Raw genomic sequence first — 20141 nt, 5'->3', positions numbered from 1 at the left:
GAGCTGTTTGATTCAACATCTGATTCAACATCTGATTCATCAACTGATTCATCATCTGATTGTACATCATAAACTGCTCCTCATAACAAAATAAGTCAGCTTCTTCATCCAAACAAGCTCCTTCCCTGGCCTTCAGACAGTCTCGGAACTTGAAAATACAGCTTTCACTTTCTGTTCACTGATTTGGGCCTTGTGTTCATATCCTATTGAACACTCCACTGAACTGCCTGATTCACTATCAGACTCATTAGAAATAAACAGTTTTTGTTTCTGTGCTTGTAAGCTTCATATAAACGTGCTCTGCTCTGATTGGCTGCACTGTATTATGCTTCATTCAAAAAGCAGTAAAAGCTGAAACACTTATAACTTCAGTGTGAGTGGACGGGGCTAAACTGTTGTAGGCTGAATAGGTGGATGTGTGTAAATGTGTAGGTTTTCATGACATCACAGAAACAACAAATTCAAAAAGGGCTGTTTTTGCAGCTTAGTTTCCAATGCCTGAAAAATGGTCTGGGAGTGACTCTGACAGCGTTCAAACACCACATTCAGCTCTTATTTAAAAAGAGTGAAAAAAATTCAGTTCTCCATGATTTGGGCCCTTTAATAGAACACTTAACGGTGAGTGAACTTCCATTCACTGTGACTCTGACAAAACATCTGTAACATTTTTCTGACAGTCACAGCAACAGTTTCTCTAAATTACCTTTTGTGTTGCGTCTTTTGGAACCTGTGGAAGCTGCTCCTCAAGCTGGAACTGGTCTTTCTCGGTCACCAGAGGGTTAATTGTGACCAGAACATCTGTCTCAGCAATGTTCCAGAAACAGAAATAAACTCAGAAATGTAGTTCCAACCATGATCTTATTTGCTGCATTAGATGCTGTTCTTGTGGTTGTAGTTGGTCTTTTTCATTTGCCATCTGTAAATATATGATTATGAGAATCAATGTGGAACTTTCAGAAAAAGCTGAATACTCCACAGTCTACGAGAGAAAACAGAGAACATGTTGACCACATAAAACCACATTAACCTAAAACAAATAAATACATACAGCCAATTAAATATGAATATTAAATTACCCTTTTCTGGATTTATATATTTCACACCAAACCCATCGGGCTGCACGGTGGTGCAGTGGGTAGCGCTGTCGCCTCACAGCAAGAACGGCCTGGGTTCGATACCCAGCTGGGCGACTAGGGTCATTTCCGTGTGGAGTTTGCCTGTTCTGCCTGTGTCTGCGTGGGTTTCCTCCGGGTACTCCGGTTTACTCCCACAGTCCAAAAACATGCAGTCAGGCTGATTGGACATGCTGAATTGCCCCTAGGTGTGAGTGTGTGTGTGACTGTGTATGTCTGTCTGTCTGCCCTGCGATGGACTGGCGACCTGTCCAGGGTGTATCCTGCCTTCCGCCCAATGACAGCTGGGATAGGCTCCAGCACCCCACCGTGACCCAGAAGGATAAGCGGTTTAGATGATGTATGTATGTATATACCAAACCCATCTTTGTCTTTATAAACAGTTCTAACATTTGCTGCCTCTTCTTCTGGATTCAGTTCTCTTTCACAGCTCCATGGCAGCCATTTTCCATGATGGCTCTACTCTTTCTAGAAAAAAAACAGTTTTATTTTGTTCTTTTCATATGTGAAATATTTTACTCTCTTTATTTGATTGACTGTTGCTAAAAGGAGTTCAAGACAGTCTTATTACAGCTGAAGTCTCACTTTTATTTTTTAACTAGCTGCGAGTTTCTGAATGTGACAACTAAACTAGCACAAATCAAACCGAATCAGCTGAAAAGTCCTCGTAAACTACAAAAACCAACACGCTCACACAAACACACAGTCACACACACACACACACACACACACACACACACACTCTAATGTCTATTCCTGTGTGCAGATTCCTGTGAGCTCACTCTGGATCCAAACACAGTGCACAGACGTCTCTCTCTGTCTGACGGGAACAGAAAGGTGGAGAATGTGGAAGATTCACAGTCGTATCCTGATGATCCAGAGAGATTCGATGTGTGGGATCAGGTTCTGTGTAGAGAGAGTCTGACTGGACGCTGTTACTTGGAGGCTGAGTGGAGTGGGACGGTTGAAATAGCAGTAACATATAAATCAATCAGCAGGAAAGGAGGCAGTGATGACTGTCGGTTTGGACGAAATGTAAAGTCCTGGATTCTGATCTGTTCTAATAACAGATACTGTGTACGTCACAATAATAACAGCACTGATCTCTCTGCTCCTCTCTCCAGCTCTGAGAGAGTGGGAGTGTATGTGGACTGTCCGGCCGGCTCTCTGTCCTTCTACAGAGTCTCTGATGATAAACAAACACTGACCCATCTACACACATTCAACACCACATTCACTGAACCGCTCTGCGCTGGGTTTACAGTTTGGAGCAACTCCTCAGTGTGTTTAAAATAAAATAAACTCCTGAGTGAAAATCACAAAACACACACACACAGACACACACACACACACACAGAACACACACACACACACACACACACAGAACACACACACACAGAACACATTGCCTTAAAAAAATACAAAACTGAATTCTCTCCCTCTCTCTCACCTTCCTCTCTCTATCTGTTTGTCTCTCTCTTTCTCTCTCTATCTCTCTCTGTCTGTGCGGTCTGAATCAGGGGGATCTCGTTTCTGAGCCTTCTGAAATTCGCCAGCAGACAGTCAGCTTTTTCTCTAAGCTGTTTGAGAGCGAGCAGGCCAGTTCCCAGAAGGTGGAGGAGAGGTTCTTCCCACTGCAGGCCAGAATCACACAGCAGTCTGCCACCCTGCTTGATGCTGAGCTCTCCTTGGGAGAGTTGCATGAGGCCCTTCAGGGTATGGAAAACGGCCGGGCACCAGGGATTGATGGTCTACCTGTGGAATTTCACAAGGCATTTTGGCCTATATTGGGTCAGGATGTGCATGAAGTGCTCCAGGTCAGTGTACAGGAAGGAAAACTTCCTCTGAGCTGCAGGAGAGCTGTCCTGTCCTTGCTGCCGAAAAAAGGAGACCTGACGGTGCTGAAGAACTGGCGCCCTGTGGCATTGCTGTGCACAGACTGCAAGTTGCTCTCTAAAGCGTTAGCCTCAAGACTTGGGAAGGTGATGGAGCAGGTGGTACATCTTGACCAGACGTACTGTGTGCCTGGTAGGTCTATTTTTGATAATATTTATTTTAGTTTAATTTAGTTTTTAATTTAATATTTATTTTAGCTTTTGACCGGGTTGAACATGCATATTTGTGGAAAGTTCTGGAGAACTTTAGGTTCAGCCCAGGTTTTATAGCTATGATCAAGGTTCTGTACAGTGACATTGAGAGTGTACTTAAGGTTAACGGTGGTTTATGTGCTCCTTTTAAAGTCCACAGAGGCATCAGACAGGGCTGTGCTCTCTCTGGCATGTTGTACTCATTATCAATTGAGCCTCTGCTGTGCCAGCTGAGACAGAAGCTCTCTGGCCTTGAGATACCAAACTGTAGCACACCTGTCTGTGTTTCAGCCTATGCGGACGACCTAGTGGTTTTAATCAGCTCACAGAGAGATGTGAACATTTTAGTGGATGTTTTGAAGGATTTTAGGACTTTATCAACTGCTAAAGTGAACTGGAGTAAAAGTGAAGCTGTTTTAGTGGGGGAATGGACTGGTGGGGAACCTACACTGCCTGGATTGTCATGGAGGACGGGTGGGTTGGAGTGTATCTTGGAGTGTATTTGGGGGACAGTGAGTGTACAAAGCAAAACTGGGAGGGCACCATTGAGAAAGTGAAGGGACGTCTGAGCAGATGGACTTGGCTAGTGCCTCAGCTGTCTTATCGGGGACGGGTTCTCATTGTCAATAACCTTGTTGCTTCCTTTTTATGGCACAAATTGGCTTGTGTAGATCCCCCACCAAATCTTCTTGCTGGCCTGCAGGCACTGCTAGTGGACTTTTTTTGGGACAGATTGCACTGGTTACCACAGGCCGTCCTCTATCTACCCAAAGAAGAAGGAGGACAAGGGCTGGTTCACTTAGCCAGCAGGACTGCTGCCTTTCGCCTCCAGTTCATTCAGAGACTCCTGAGTGGCCCTAAAGACCTGGTATGGAGAGAAGTGGCATGCAGGATTTTACATACTGTTGGGAGTATGGGACCGGACAGAGCTCTATTTTATATGAGCTCTAAGGCGCTGGACATCGCTGGCCTGCCTATGTTTTATCATGGACTTTTTAGAATTTGGAGTTTTTTTAGCATGTCTGGACTAAGCAGCACCTCTTTACACTGGCTTCTGGAGGAACTTGTTCTTTATGGGTCAAGCAAAACGTTCCCCGCACTGGTTAGGGTTCTGGTTCCCTCCAACATCTTTACCCTCTGTCAGCTGGTGGAAGTTGCAGGACCTGGTCTGGACTGTGCGGAGGACCTGGCGGTGCACTTGGGAGTAAGGTCCTTGCGTGTTGTGGCCAAACTCCTGCAGTGCTGGAGGTCAGTGCTGTCCTCTGAGGAACGTGCACTGATAAAGGACTATGGTGCAGGAGTGCTCAGCTCAGATGAGGATGACCCCTTCCCCAAGGTTACCATCGATCCTGACCTGCGGGACTGTCAGGGCCCCATTCTGGACCGTAAAGAGGAGCTGAGCATGGACCTGAGTTCAGTCTCTGGCAAGCTGCTTTACACAGCTTTTGTGAAGGTTTTTAACAGAAAGAGACTGGAGAACAGAGCTGATACGCCGTGGCGAGATGCTCTGGGTCTCGCTGACGAGGTGAAGCCACAATGGAGAGCACTGTATAAACAACCGTTAACCAAAAGAGTAGCAGATCTACAGTGGAGGATTTTACATGGCATTGTTTCTGTTAACTCTTTTATTTCTGTTTTAAATCCAGAGGTCACTCCAGAATGTCCTTTTTGTTTTAAGAGGGAAACGGTGTTTCACGCTTTTATGCACTGTTTTAGGCTACGTCCCCTTTTTGACATTTTAAAGACTGTGTTTATGTCTTTTAATGTGATTTTTACAGCTCATACTTTTATCCTTGGTTTTAAATACGTCCAGAGAGAGAGGTTCAAGTGCCAGTTGATTAATTTTATTCTTGGTCAGGCCAAACTGGCAGTGTACATAAGTCGGAAAAACCGTGTGGCACAGGCAGCTGACTCCGACGTAGTGAAACCCTTCTCTAGACTGGTCAAATCAAGGATTCTAATTGATTTTAACTATTATAAGTGTATGTCTGACTTGGAGACTTTTAAAGTGGTGTGGTGCTGTGGGGAGGCGGTGTGCTTGGTTTTAGACAACGAACTTTGCTTTGCACCTGATTTTAATAACTGAAAACTGAAGTTTGCTTTTATGAATTTATTTATTTATTTATTTAATTATTAAGCAAGCTGTTTGTTTTTATGTGCTAGTTTGAGGGCAGAAATGGCCTGATGTGACTTTTACACACCATAGCGAGATGTGGTTACAATAAAGTGTTGTTAAAAGTCAAAAAAAGTCTCTTTCTCTCTTTCTATCTCTGTCTCTCTCTCTCTGTCTCTCTCTCTCTCTCTCTCTCTCTCTCTCTCTCTCTCTGTCTCTCTCTCTCTCTCTTTATTACTCTTTTCTGTATTTGACTCTTGTATTTTCACTCTGAGCTCTGTTTATAGTGTTTGTGTATTTTTATGTATAAAACAGTAATTATTCATTTTTATATGATCATTTTTTATCTTTATTCTTAATAATTAAACAGTCTGTATTTGTTTCTGTGCCTTTAAGACTGATATATGTAAATGAGCTGTGTTCTGATTGGCTGTGCTGTATTGTGCCTCATTTATAAAACAGTTCAGTCTGTGTTTCTCTGGTTTGGAGGTGATTCAGATGGAGATGATGTACAGAATCAGTGGAAGATTAATAAAGAGCTGATTAAACTCTCATAATTATGATCAATTATAAAATAAAGTGTTGATGAACTCAGATCTGATTTATTTACACCTGAATGGACAAAACAAACTGAGCTTAAAGTGAAACTGAAACACCTTTCAGGGTGAATAAAGGATAACAGGTTAGCATAGAGCTAACGAGCTATTTCACAGATAATAGGCTAGCATAGAGTTAACAGGCTATTTCACAGCTAAGAGGTTAGCATAGAGCTAACAATCTACTACACAGCTAACAGGTTAGCATAGAGCTAACAAGCTATTTCACAGATAACAGGTTAGCATAGAGCTAACAAGCTTTCACACAATTAACAGGTTAGCATAGAACTAACAAGCTATTACAAAGTTAACGGGTTAGCATAGAGCTAACGAGCTATTACACAGGTAGTAGGTTAGCATAGAGCTAACAGGCTATTTCACAGGTAGCAGGTTAATGTAAAATTAGCAAGCTATTTCACAGCTAGCTGGGTAATGTATAGCTAGCAAGTTATTTCGCAGCTAGCTGGTTAATATATAGCTAGCAAGTCATTTCACAGCTAGCTGGTTAATATATAGCTAGCAAGTCATTTCGCAGCTAGCAGGTTAATATATAGCTAGCAAGTCATTTTGCAGCTAGCGGGTTAATATATAGCTAGCAAGTCATTTCACAACTAGCAGGTAAAAATTATAGCTAGCCAGGCATTTCACAACTAGTGGGTTAATATATAGCTAGCAAGTTGTTTCACAACTAGCAGGTTAATATATAGCTAGCAAGTTATTTCACAGCTAAGTTACTTCACAGCTAACGGGTTAATATATAGCTAGCAAGTCGTTTCTCAGCTAGCGGGTTAATATATGGCTAGCAAGTCATTTCACAACTAGCAGGTAAAAATATAGCTAGCCAGGCATTTCACAACTAGTGGGTTAATATATGGCTAGCAAGTCATTTCACAGCTAGCAGGTTAATATATGGCTAGCAAGTCATTTCACAACTAGCAGGTAAAAATATAGCTAGCCAGGCATTTCACGACTAGTGGGTTAATATATAGCTAGCAAGTTGTTTCACAACTAGCGGGATAATGTATAGCAAGCAAGTTGTTTCACAGCTAGCGGGTGTATATATATATATCTAGTTAGTCATTTCACAACTAGCGGGTTAATATATAGCTAGCAAGTAATTTCTCAGCGAGCAGGTTAATATATAGCTAGCAAGTTATTTCACAGCTAACTTACTTCACAGCTAGCGGGTTAATATGTAGCTAGCAAGTCATTTCTCAGCTAGCGGGTTAATATATAGCTAGCAAGTCATTTCTCAGCTAGCGGGTTAATATATAGCTAGCCAGTTGTTTCTCAGCTAGCGGGTGTTAATATATAGCTAACTGTATATATTTTTTAATGATATAAATTCATATATATATATATATATATATATACATATATTTATATTTTGTCAGTAAATGGAGATCACTTCCAGCATCACATGTAATGTAATCGATTACACAGACATCAAGGTATTTAGTGTATTTTTTGGTCTAGATTGCTTCATCCTAACGGGAGTTACAGCAGAATATTTGCGGCCTCTTTCGAGTGAATCTCCCTGTATTATGTTAAGGAACAAAAAGCTATTAACAGTAAAACGCAAATATTCAACATTTATTATAATTATTATTATTAAAATCCCAAGCCAAATCAGCTTCAGCTGGCTTTGAATAAGGGTAAATAAATGCAACATGCTTACCTGAAGGGTCCGAGGGATACAGGTGAAAGGGAATTTGTGATGCAGGTACCTGTAAAAGAGATAAGACATCACTCTGTTATGCCAGCTGAATTATGCTGTTTATATGTTGCATGTACACATGTATATACAATAAGAAATTACCATAGTATGTAGTATGACTGTATGTACTTAACATTGTAACATTTTATGTGTATTGTTTGCTCCTCATGTCACCCTAATCTAAAAAGTAGTATGACCCAGATTTAATGTGACAGGGGCTACCAGTTTAAGAAGAAAGGTGACGCCAAACTGACATTTCTTAATGCCATTTGCTATCTTTGATATCTTTTTATTTTCTTCACCTGCTTTGTAGACATTAACCTGCTTTTCTGATCCACAGCCAGCTGCTTAGAGGAGCCATAGCTGTTAAATGTTAACTATGTGGACAAAAGTATTCAGACACATACACATCACACCTACAGGAGCTTTTATGACTCCCATTCTAAATCCATAGGCATTAATATGGAGTTGGTTCCTCCTTTGCAGCTCTAACAGCTTCCACTCTTCTGGGAAGCTTTCTACAAGACTTTGGAGTATGTCTGTTGGCTCGCAATCGCTGTTCTAATTCATCCCAAAGGTGTTTGATGGGGTTGAGGTCAGGACTCTGTGCAGGCCAGTCAAGTTCTTCCACACCAAACTCACCCAGCAATACCTTTATGGAGCTGCTTTGTGCACTGGGGCTCAGTCATGCTGGAACAGAAAAGGTTCTTCCCCAAACTGTTCACACAATGTTGAAAGTCTACAACTGTCCAAAATGTCTTCATGCTGAAGCATTAGGATTTCCCTTCACTGGAATTAAGGGTTCTAGCCCAACCCCTGAAAAACAGTCCTACAGCATTACCCCTCCTCCACCAAACTTTATGCTTGACACAGTGCACTCAAAATTATTCAACCCTTATTTAATATTGTTAGATTTTAAATTGCTGCTGTAAGGCTACAAAATTGTGCTATAACACAATTAAGCCTTTGGGAATTCTATAATGACAATCAATTTGTTTCAGCTCTGATACATATATAAACCCTGCCCATTTATGTGTTCAGGCTTTACAGCAAAGTTAAAGTTTCAAGAGACCCAGCTGAAAGTATCATATGTACATTTAAAACTCAGGGTTCAGCAGAAACCCACCTGGGCATGGAATAAAGAACAGCTGAGAAAAACCCTTGCATTACTGCAAAAGACTTGCAGTATGACCCGATGAAGGCAGGAAGTATCAGAGAACACGATAATAAGAACATTACATAAGCAACAACCCCATGGCTGAACATCTTGTGGCACCCCACTCGACCAAAAAGCACATAAAAAGTCAACTTTAATATGCAAGAAGGAATTTTGACAGGTCTGTGGAGCCCTGGGAGATAAGAAAGGCAAGGCTGATGGAAAAAAAAAAAACAACACCCCCATGGAAGAGGGTCCTGTTGTCGGGGTGTTTTGCTGCAGGTGCAATAGACAATCCCAACTGTGAGTCTGGCATCATGGATTCTTTGCAAAACTAAGCCATTTTGGAGAAGAATGTGTTCTTCAGTCCATAAATTAAAACTTAGTGATCATTGGGCAGTCCAGCAAGACAATGACCGCAAACATACATTCAAGTCAACAAAAGCTTGATTCAGGGATTGGTCCTGGAATGTCCTTGAGTGGCCTTCTCAGTCCCTGGATTTAAATGCCATTGAAAATCTTTGGTGGGATTTAAAGTAAGCTGTGCCAACACAGAAACCAATGAACATTAATGAGCTGGAAGCATATGAGGAATGGGCAAATATTCCGGTAGAGAGATATCAGAAGGCTGTGAGCTCCTACCAGAAATGTTTATTGGCGGTTATGTAGTGTAAAGGATGTGCCACAAAATACTGACTTGGAGAGTTGAAGAATTTTGCACATGGACATTTGTGGAGAGAATGATTTTTCTTTTGAACAGTTAGCAGTAAACTCAACTTTATTTTCTCAAAATTGCTTGAATCTGTAATAATAATCCTTCTTTCACTGTTTACTAAAGCCTTGGTCCAGTGATATTCAGGAGAAGAATGTTCACAGAACTAAACATATCGGGTTCTGAATATCTTTATTTAACACAGGGGGCGATAGAGGCGACTTTCAGAAAACCCTATTCATTCTGGCCATAGAGAAATGGGGCTTCTTCCCTTTTTTTAGACTATACCTGCCTTCCTACCGGACAACCACTGGATAACATTTCTGACTCTTGATCCTTCTCAGAAACCTCTTATATCTAGGATTTATTCACAACTCATGGCTACAGATGTTTTCTCTCTTAATAGGATCATAAGTGCTTGGGAACATGAGCTGGGCTCTATTTTCACAGAGCAATGGTGGGACAAAGCCACATATAAAGTACGTTCAGGTGTTCCTTGTGCAAGAATTCAGCTGATACAGTTTAAGGTATTACACAGAGTTCATAGATCCAAGAAGAACAGAGCGTCACGCGGCTCGTCCAGAGATAAACAGTCATGACGGCCAGTGAACGCCAGTCGCTCCCGGAGGATCAGTTTCGTCTTCGCCAGCATCACAGGAGCGATTATGAGGTTCCAGTCGCTGACAGCTGGACTCATCAGCCTCAGTATGTCCGAGTTCACCGTAAAAAGGGCTCGTTATTCAGCCTCGGTCTCTTCTTTGGTTCGGGTCCTCTTTAAACTGGTGTCAGACGCTGCAGCCTCGGGCTCCTCCGGCCGCGCTCGGCCGGTTCGTCTGAAACCTCTTCAGACTCGGAGCGGTTTGATGAGTCTCTTCTAATGTTTTGGTACAGAAACATCGGACTAAATGTTTATCAGCCTCAGCAGCGCCAAATGATGACGAATGTCGAGTTGGACTGACGTAAAAGTCGCATGAATTCCGATCTGGCTGTTCAGACTGAGTCGCATTGCCACAGATCGGATACGGATCGGATTTTAGTACCACATATGAAAGCGTCTCAAATCGGAATTGAAAATGTCAGATTTAGTTTTAGAGCGTTACACCTGACTGAAAGAGAGACATTTAAAAGGACTAAAATGTTGATACTCTAGTTCTGTAGAATTGGCTCTGCAGCAGTCTGTGTCTCCTCTAGGGGCGGGTTGGTGCCGTTGTGGTCCTGGGAGAGGAGTAACAGTAGCTAAAAACCTGTAAGAAGAAGTGAACAAGTTAAGCAAAGCTGTAGCTCAATGTATACTTACCTGTAAAGATGAGAAAATGGTCATGTAAATACTGACTACACTGTTCTTGTAATGGACGTCTGTGCAGCCTTGCGGCTTCCGGGTAAGTAAATGTGACAGACTGAGTGTTAGTCAGTTGGCAAGAGGGACTGCAGGAGAGCCAATACCGTCACTGTAGCAGAAACTGTTTTAAATACTATCAGGATTTAAATACTTTCTACAAGTTAAATGTTTGAACTTAATAAATTTATTAATGTATTTGTGCTTATTTTCTATGACCTTCCAATCATGAACAGTCTCAAAATGTGGAATTATGAGAAATTTGTTAAACACAGTGTAACACAATACATGGGAGCCGTGACTGCATTGTATACTTTAGACAACAGTATGTGACACCAGGGGTGTAGTAGTGTGCCCAGGACCCCTTATAAAAAATCAAGAAAAAAAGAAAAATGTGTTCATTATGCTGTATTTCTTTATGTGGCTGGTTGGTATACGTTTATGCGTAAAACGGCTAACAATCAATAAGGCAAGTCTAGTTGATATATCTAATATTTCTCATTTTGGGGCTGTTGTAAGCTTGTCTTAAAATTATTCCACTTATTTGTAGGTTTTTTACTCACTAAGTAATTTTGTTGAGTTTAATTTTCTCACTATATGGGCAGATCATTTTGCTGGTCTTAAGTTTCCTAAAGCAAGAAAAAATATCTGCCAATACAGTGAGAACAGTTGACTTACTAAAATCACTTACACCGAGTAAAATGAGAAATGAGTGAAATAATCTTAGAATAAGGTAACAACATTTTCAAAATGAGAAATATTAGACATTAACTAGTTATTTCACTTGTTAGTTCACATTTTTCAATATTGAATCATCAGTCTTGCTGTAGTTCAAAAAGGATTAGACTTAAACTCTGTTCAAGACAATAAATTTAATTAGAGGGAAATTCAAAAGAGAAAAACAAAACAAAAATATAAGTACATTTACTGTCATTTTTGCTGATACTGCTCAACAAATGGTTGGTTGGAAGTTGGGACACCTCTTAGCTGCCTGCTTTGATGAGCTCATCGTGTCTCATGTGTTCAGCTGCCTCAGTAAATTTAAAGGAGCTGCTCTCTCTCCCTCAGTGACTTCTGGAACTTACAGAGTGTATTTTACAAGTGAGCTGCTGGACTGAGGCTTTATCAGCTCGTGCTTGTTGTGAATGACTGATTATTAGCTAATCGCTAGTTAGCAGGCTAGCTTACTTTACTGCAACATGTTTACTGCTTGGCATTTTAGGCTCACCTGTTTTCTAAAAGAAATTCATCAGCAGTTGTCTGTCCTCTTTTAGCTCTCTCTCTCTTGCTCTCTGCGCTTCTGAAATCCTGATTTTGGTTTTGGTTTCATGTCTTTATCTCTTCTTCTGTCAAATTAAAATGAATGGTACTTTATAATCCTTTGTGAAACCAGTGAACACAATATGCAGGTGTAAACAATGAAAAAATGTAACCATGCTGATTAATCAGTACAGTTAACTAATCAAAATGATGATCACCAGTAATACCAATAATGAAAATAAAATAGGAAGTAATGATGATAATACTGATAATAGTGTACACAGCAATCACTATACTGAAATAGGTGTAATGTACACACTGATTTAAAAAAAATGGTGCTATTAATTATTCATGTCAACGTTTAAAGACATAATGTGCAGTGCTTTTACTGTTCTTTTTCAAAGAATACAGCACTCATTGTTGACCAGGTTATCACATTCACTGAATGCACATCTGAAAGTAGAAATGTCTATTTCAATATATAAATCTGCCTCTGCAGGCCCAAATCACACTTTACAGGCTTTAAATTCTAGCTGGTGTTTCAGAACGGCTACTAGAAGTCTTGTTCTCAGTGTTGCTCTTTAAAACGTGTATATTATGTATTTTCATTTGTTTTATTTGGTTATTTTAAATCAAAATATTCCAGTTTTTGAGTTGTGAAAAAGTTTCTACATTTATATGTGCATTTTTGTGATGGATGTAGTAAAGATGCCGAGACACAGATACGCTGTAATGTTATGTCAGAGAACAGAGTCGTCTCCAAAGACACCAGCACACACACAGAGGAGAGAAGCTACATTACTGTGCTCGGTGAGGGGGGAGTTTTAATAAACAGATTAATCTCCAATGACACCAGTGTGGTCACACAGGACCTGTCTGAGCTGCTGACCTCACACTGCCTCCTGGTTTCACTCTTTGTAAATGTGCTGGTATATTTTGAGAAGATCTCTGCCTCTAAATCTCCTCCCACGCTCTCTTGTGTGAATGTGCTGGTGTCGTTGGAGGAGACTCTGGTGAGTAAAACTCTTCCCTCACTCTGATCGTGGGTGAGTTTTCTCTCCACTGTGTCTCTGTGTTCGTCTGTGAGTTGGGTGCAAAGTAACAGAGCACATTTCCCAAGCAGGGAAGTTTCTTTTGGGTTTCATATTCTTGTATTTAACCTATTTTAAGGGGGTGGAGGGAGGGGCAGAGAAAGGGAAACCGAAAGTAACTTCACTCTGAAACCGTTATAAACGGAGAGAAGATCCACTTTGGATTCACTTGGTAAGTTCATCACTGACAGAAATGCGGATTATCTGCTGTAGTTTAAAGCAGGAACACGTTTTTCTCTGTTTCACAGACACTAAACTGTTCTTTCAGCTGAACACAGTGAAGATTAAATTTACTCTACAGTAGATACTCACTGATCGATCACTGAAACACGAGACAGACATCCGGTCAGAGGGTGTGTGTTTGAGTGAAGGTCTAAATGTATAAACGCTGTAAACTGAGCGGTGAATACAGATATAGTCGTATTTAACGCTGATAGATGTGTTTTGTCTGAATTCAGAGTGCATTACTGTTTATGAGGAACATTGAGCTGATAAAGCACGAACACTGTGAAAGGCGTGTTAATGTTCAGTAGCGCTGTAGACCTGCAGACCCGCAGTGCTTCAGAGGTGTGTGTTTATTAGCTCTGTCAGACACTTTATAAAGTCATACCTCAGTTTTTATCAGGTATCTTTGTCAGTGTTGTAACAGATGATGATTTAGATCCATTTCTGGGTGTTTTTGCTCCAGTATGGCCTACCAGCCATTTCTTATGTGCTCTGACAAGAGATTAACAGTGAACTGTGTCAATGACTGACAGAAGAAACCATAATCACTGGTAAAACAGCCTAAAACGTCAAAAATGAAGACATGATCTAGACTTGAATTACATCTTTCACGTGAATATCGACCAGTGAAATCATCAAAGTGCGCTTCTCTAAGATTCAGCCATTTCTTCTCACTGTGCTTCAGTGAGGTTTAAACAGCTTAATGACTGCAAAGTGCTTCTCTGACGGCGTGAATTTGTACACATCAGAATACCTGAGCTAAGAGTCTGTCCTCCTCCTTGTGCGGCTTTTTGTTGAAATTTTTTACAGCCCTCATCAGTTAAGGAAATATTAGATGAATCACCTGCACCTGCAACTTAACCTGCTCTCAAACCGAGCAAATTCAGTCAGGACAGCTCTGCCAGTTCTGTGCAGTTGTCAGCTGATTTAATGCAAGTGCTTCTCTTGCTTCTTACTCTCTTTCTGTTTCCTTCACTCTCTCTCACTCTCCCATCGTCTCCTTCACTCTCTCTCACTCTCCCCCCATCTTGTTCACTCTCTCTCTTTCTCTCTCTCCCCCACTTCTTCCCTCTCTCTTACTTTGCTGCTGCATTCCTTCACTCTCTCTCTCACTCTCCTGTCATCTCCTTCACTCTCTCTTGCTCTCCCACTACCCCAGCTGTGTTCATGTGCCAGTCAAGTTCAAAGCACATTGTTTTTTTTCAGAACAGATTAATAAAAATTTCTTTTCTAAATGGTTGAAATGTACTTGGAAGGGTGTCCAAACAGCTGGGCCAAAGTACACAAAAGTATAAACTGTGTGGGAAACGCTGCTTATGCTGCAGTGAAATGTGATGTGAAATGTAACTCCTATCAACAACTCTGACTATGGAAATTTACAGTTAGGCTGTTTCATTCAAAACAACATGCTGGGCATCTGAATACTGAGCAAAAATGTTGACTAAACTCTGCCAAACTGTGCACTGAAAGTAAAATGAGTGGACAGTGTACATGTGTAGGACCATACAGCCTATTTAAAAAAAGTTAAAAATCCCTGTATTAGCATTTAAACATCGCAATACCATTCAGTCAAGCAGAGCAAAGTCGGCATACTGTTAGCCTTTGTATGTCCACCTGTGTAGGGGAGTGTTTGCGATTGTGTGAATGTGGTTGTAACATCCTGTCTTGCACTGCTCTTGTCTTTCTTTGTTTTCTTTGTCTTTCTTTGTTTCTGTCTGTGTCTGCCTTTGTTTCCCTTCCTTCATGTGACTTGCCATGTGCTTTTGTTGTTGTTTTGGTGTCTGTCTCCTCCTCTGTCTTGTCATCTGTCTCACCTGTGTGTAGTCTGTATTTCTGACATTCTGTCAGCCTGACATTTCTGCACTTTTCACTTCAGCCACTCAGTTCTTGGACATCAAACCTGATGTAAATAGAAACTCACTCTTGCATCCAGTCTCATCCTCCCTGTTGTTACAGTTTTTTGTGTGCGAAAAAAATTAAATAGGATCTCATAAGCAGTACAACACAGTTCAAAGACATACAACAACAAACTACATATGCCTTTCTGAAGGAAACTGCACCTCTCCTCTTTGTAATTACATATTCTCACCTACTGCACTCCGTTTGTGGCAAAATGATTTTGAAAATTACATTTATTTACTCATTTAGTTCAACCAAATTCAGAACAATTGACATATAATGGATCTGTTTTAAACAGGGGTAACAGTGACACACTGCTTCACATTCTTAAGACACTGAAAGGAGGACACTGTGTGTAGGAGAGTCACACTGATTGACAGACATACTGTTTCTGGTAATTTACCACCTGAAGCCAACTAGCCAACTGCACAGCTACCAGTTAGTTCAAAATAAATAGACTCTTACACAATATACAACATAACTCTTCACACAATATAAAAGTTTTGGTTACTTTTTTAATAAATAGCAAAGATCGCTGATATATGTGTGACACAGTGAGCTTGTTCATGTTAGCCTGCTGGTAAAAACAGTAAATAGAGGCCTTGTTTGGGAATGTGACGTTAGCTAGTGTTAACACAGGCTTTTAGCCCAATTAATTTTGCTCCCCACAATTAATGTAGCATGTAAGCAGATAAGATGATGGTACATCAATATATCCACATCTGATGCTCACTTTGTAGAAGATAATCCTACATGGCATCAACTGAAATCTGTATGACAGGCCTCCCCGCTGCCCTGGAAATAGTAAGCAGTCCAGGTGTAAAAGATCAGAGAGTGTGAGGGCTTGTAAGGTTGAAGAATGTCAGACAGACAGGAAAGAGCAAGATTATTGAGAGCTTTAAATGAGAGGAGCTCGATTTTACACTGAATGTGTTTCTCTGTGGGAAGCCAATGGATGTTTTGGAGAATGTGGTCATGCGACTCAGTGTGTTTCATCCTGTTGAACTTTAGCTTGTCATAAAGAAAACACTGCAGTTTCTGTGTGTCTCAGTGAGACTGTAGGTCAAATGACATGCAGAGTGTTTTCTTCCTCGTAGCATCACTGAGATTTAGACTGAACCTGTTTTAGTGACGCTGTTCAGTGAACTTCACCCACTGTGACTTCATCATCTCTCTTAACAGAACAGACAACATTACATTCACTCCAGAGGAGAAACGATCTGTTTAACATCACACAGTGTCCAGAAATATAAAGGTAGGAAATGAACGCCTGTTTATGAATGTATGAGTGTAATGTTCACTGTATGGACTCAGTTCTTCATTATGTCGTTTGATTAAAGTTTTGGTTTTGATGGTTAAACTGAGTTGAACATCATCAGCTTTATCAGTAAACCCTGCAGCATAAAAGGACAATCTGTGTAGTTCATTTTTATTATTATTTATTAAATGTATTAAAATTATGAAGTATCAAATTTCTATTCAAAGTCTGAATGGCTAAATAAACACATTCCACTCGTTTATATTTTAAATGGCTCACTGATGGAAAAGACAAGCAAAACTAAGAAAAACTAAACATTATTCGATTAGCCACATGCTCAATTTCAGCTTTCACTCTAACAAAAGTCACTCGACTTTGCGCTCTCAGATATCCTATAGCTGGAACCAAGCCTGTGCTGTGGTATGGCATGTTTGGCCAGGTAAATAACTAAATACAGCTAAATGACCCTAACACCACAGAACAGGTTCGATTTTGGCTTTCTATCATTCCAACACCAGTCACTCGACTTTTTCTCTCTCAAACGTTAGTATTTTGTTTTTATCTGAATTTGTTTTAACAGAGCACCAGTTTTCAGAATCAAGCCTGTACTGTGATTGTTGGCACTGTTTGTATCTGTATCCTTCTTGCTAATTTAATGTGAAAGTAGCCAATCAGGCTACAGATCGAAACATCACAGAACAGGCTTAACTTCAGCTTTTTTGTACTTCAATGTTTGCTCGACTTCACTACCTCGGATTTGATCATCATCTAAAGTTGTGTTGGTGCTTTATTAGCCAGTATCCATGTTCTGTGGTGAGCAGAGCTGTTAGTATGCTAGTACAGCTACTACTAACCAGCTCCTCTCTTCTAGTTAGTAGCACTGTTTAACCTTTAGCAATTGCTAGATTGATAGTTTGACATTTATTGAATGATGCCTTGAAAATTGTGCACTGTGTTCATTTTTTTATTTTGAAATGACGCAAGATGAGACAGCAAAAAAGCGTCATGCATATTTAATGCATATAAGCTACCTCACAAACATTGTTACATTAAATGACTAAGAATACACTACATGATGTCTGTGACTTCTGGTGATAGTTTTGATGTCTTGTTTGACATGAAGAATTTTTTAAAAACTCATACATGGTGGAAGAGTACAAATGAGCATTCTAAAAAAACAGTCCCCAAAGAAAACTTTTTTTTTTGATTTATCACTATTTCACAATCATCAACATTACATAGAAGAACTCACAAGACTTGTGTAGGTTCACTGGTGGTTTTGGATAGTAAATAAAATGGCTGTATTTGTGTTATAGATGGTTATAGATGGTCTCATGGTTCAACCATGATGACCAGTGATATCAACACCACTGTAAAAAATCAGCATCAGGAAGTTTCTCCATAATGAATCATTTTATATCAAACCACTCTGAATGACATTTTTCGCATCTCAATGTTTTAATTATGCAGGAACTTTGAAAAATTGTTCGGTGGTATCTAAATTATTCTTTTTAAAAAGAGGCTTAACAGCTTCAGTTTTCAGTAAAACTGGGAACATACCTGATATTAGTGAGTCATTCACTTTATAGAAGATTCTTTTCTGAGCAGTTAAAACATCTTTGAGAATATCTTTGATGTAAAAAGAAAGCAGGAAGACTGTTTTAAGCTTTCCTAAAGAATTTTGCCACTGATAGTGCTAAATTCAGAAATTATAGCTAAAGTCTTGTTGTGCAGAGTTGTGTGTGGGGCAGCATTATTTTCTGGCAGCGATGATATTTATGATTTTGTCTCATGAAACATTCTGCAAATCCGTTGCATTTGTTGACAGAGAGTTGTTCAGGTGCTTTGTTAATCTTTATTAATCTGTCCACAGTGGTGTATGTGAGTTTATAAATGTTTACAAATTCTTCAAAAATAATGTGCAAATGATTACATACATTCAACAAATGTTTATAAATGAATTTGCAAGTGGAACATACTCATTCTTTATATATAGATACCTGCCTCTTAATACATGCTTACAAATGACCTGGAAATAGCTTTCAAAGAGCTAGTTATGTTTAAAAGATATTTATTAAGACCAAAACTATATAAACTTGTAGTTTATTTATTCTTAATAACCAATCCTTAGTCACTGTTTCCTGTATGTTTAATAACTGCATATTGAATTTTTAAGGTGTTTATGATGTGTTATGTATATGTATAAAAATGGTGTTATGTACTGTTTTGTCTGGGCCAGAAGTACTTTCCATTTTTGTGTAATGATATTTCTCCTATGGAATTTTAGTATATATTATTTCTCCTGAGCCATCCTGACCCCCAGCTTATTCTGCAGGCATTTTTGTGCTGCTTAACTGGTCCAATGTGTTATCCACTACATTATATCAACCAGAATTTCTGCTTTATAAAGTTAATTTATTCACACCATGTCAGAGTTATAATAAGAATTACAAAACAAGTCATTAAAGAACACAGAATAATCATGTAACTTCTTTACCAGTAATGGATGATGATTGACCTTTAAAAGTACCTGTTATCAGAATAAGAGTCCCGTATAATTATACTATTTTAACAATCTAATTGTATGTACTTGAACACTTTCAGCATTCTACTTATCATTATTACTGGTAGTAGTAGTGTGATAGTTAATTGTGTACTGACAAAATTTGAGTGGTAACTGCAGCTGGTGGGCTAAAGTATGTATTTTCCACCCAGTACATAAAGTTTGGTATATAAATAAATCCAGTATCACAGACACTTGTGAGGCAAATGCAGTTTAGTTGATTGTGGTCCATCAAAACTCTGCTTGCCTAGTCTTCTTGAGATTGGACTTCAGATACACTCTAATGTGACTAAACATGCTCCAACTGGTTTTCTCTTTCAGAGGAAAAGGAAAATGCAGCTAGTTTATCATTCAGTCTAAACTCCGGTAGAGAAGCTGTGTGTGTATTCAGGAGTGTGATATAATAATCTGGTCTACTGTGAGAAACTACAGATCGTATTATCATATATGTTGTAGGACTGGAGATCCTGATAAAGACGGAGCTGAACCTTTCTACCTGAAGACTCTGAAAGACTCTGAAAGACTGACCTCAGAATCAGGTAACTCTGCTCTCAGCTTTAAAGACTCTGAACTCTGACCTCAGAATCAGGTAACTCTGCTCTCAGCTTTAAAGACTCTGAACACTGACCTCAGAATCAGGTAACTCTGCTCTCAGCTTACTGATGGATATTAATTCTGAATTTACTGCTTGTGCATTAAACTTTCAGTGTGAAACAGACTATCAAACTGAACTGAAGTTAGAAAGGTTAAGTTTTCAGTTTAGTGATCAGTTGATAAAATGTGAATGTGAGTAATATGAAGTCTGATGTTTTCCAGTTCTGATTATTATGTTCTGTTGGAGTTTGTTTTATTTATGTAATGTCTCACAGTATGTCTGTTTGTGCTGTGTATATTTTTTTCTTTAGCCTTACTGCAATCTGCATTTATTCAAAATTGCTTTCAATTTGTGCTCCAATTTCCCTTCAGGAATCATTTAGATATATTTATCTATTTAT

The 20141-nt window shown here is 39.6% G+C and overlaps 1 protein-coding gene and 1 pseudogene across 2 annotated transcripts in view; both read left to right on the top strand.

Annotated features, from left to right (window-relative positions):
- LOC118803515 (ribonuclease inhibitor-like) overlaps positions 1 to 2516 on the top strand; it is a 50855-nt gene extending 48339 nt beyond the window's left edge. For both annotated transcript variants that reach the window (XM_036564004.1, XM_036564001.1), the window contains exon 12: positions 1900 to 2516. In XM_036564004.1, the coding sequence (XP_036419897.1) occupies positions 1900 to 2429 (530 nt within the window). In that variant the 3' untranslated portion in view covers positions 2430 to 2516. The remainder of the gene's footprint in view (positions 1 to 1899) is intronic.
- A 9935-nt stretch (positions 2517 to 12451) lies between these two features.
- LOC118803516 overlaps positions 12452 to 20141 on the top strand; it is a 65076-nt pseudogene continuing 57386 nt past the window's right edge.

Source organism: Colossoma macropomum, unplaced genomic scaffold (genome assembly GCF_904425465.1).
Source record: "Colossoma macropomum unplaced genomic scaffold, Colossoma_macropomum, whole genome shotgun sequence".
Taxonomy (NCBI): domain Eukaryota; kingdom Metazoa; phylum Chordata; class Actinopteri; order Characiformes; family Serrasalmidae; genus Colossoma; species Colossoma macropomum.
The sequence above is the reverse complement of the archived record's forward strand: the minus strand, read 5'-3'. Positions and strand labels throughout refer to the sequence as shown.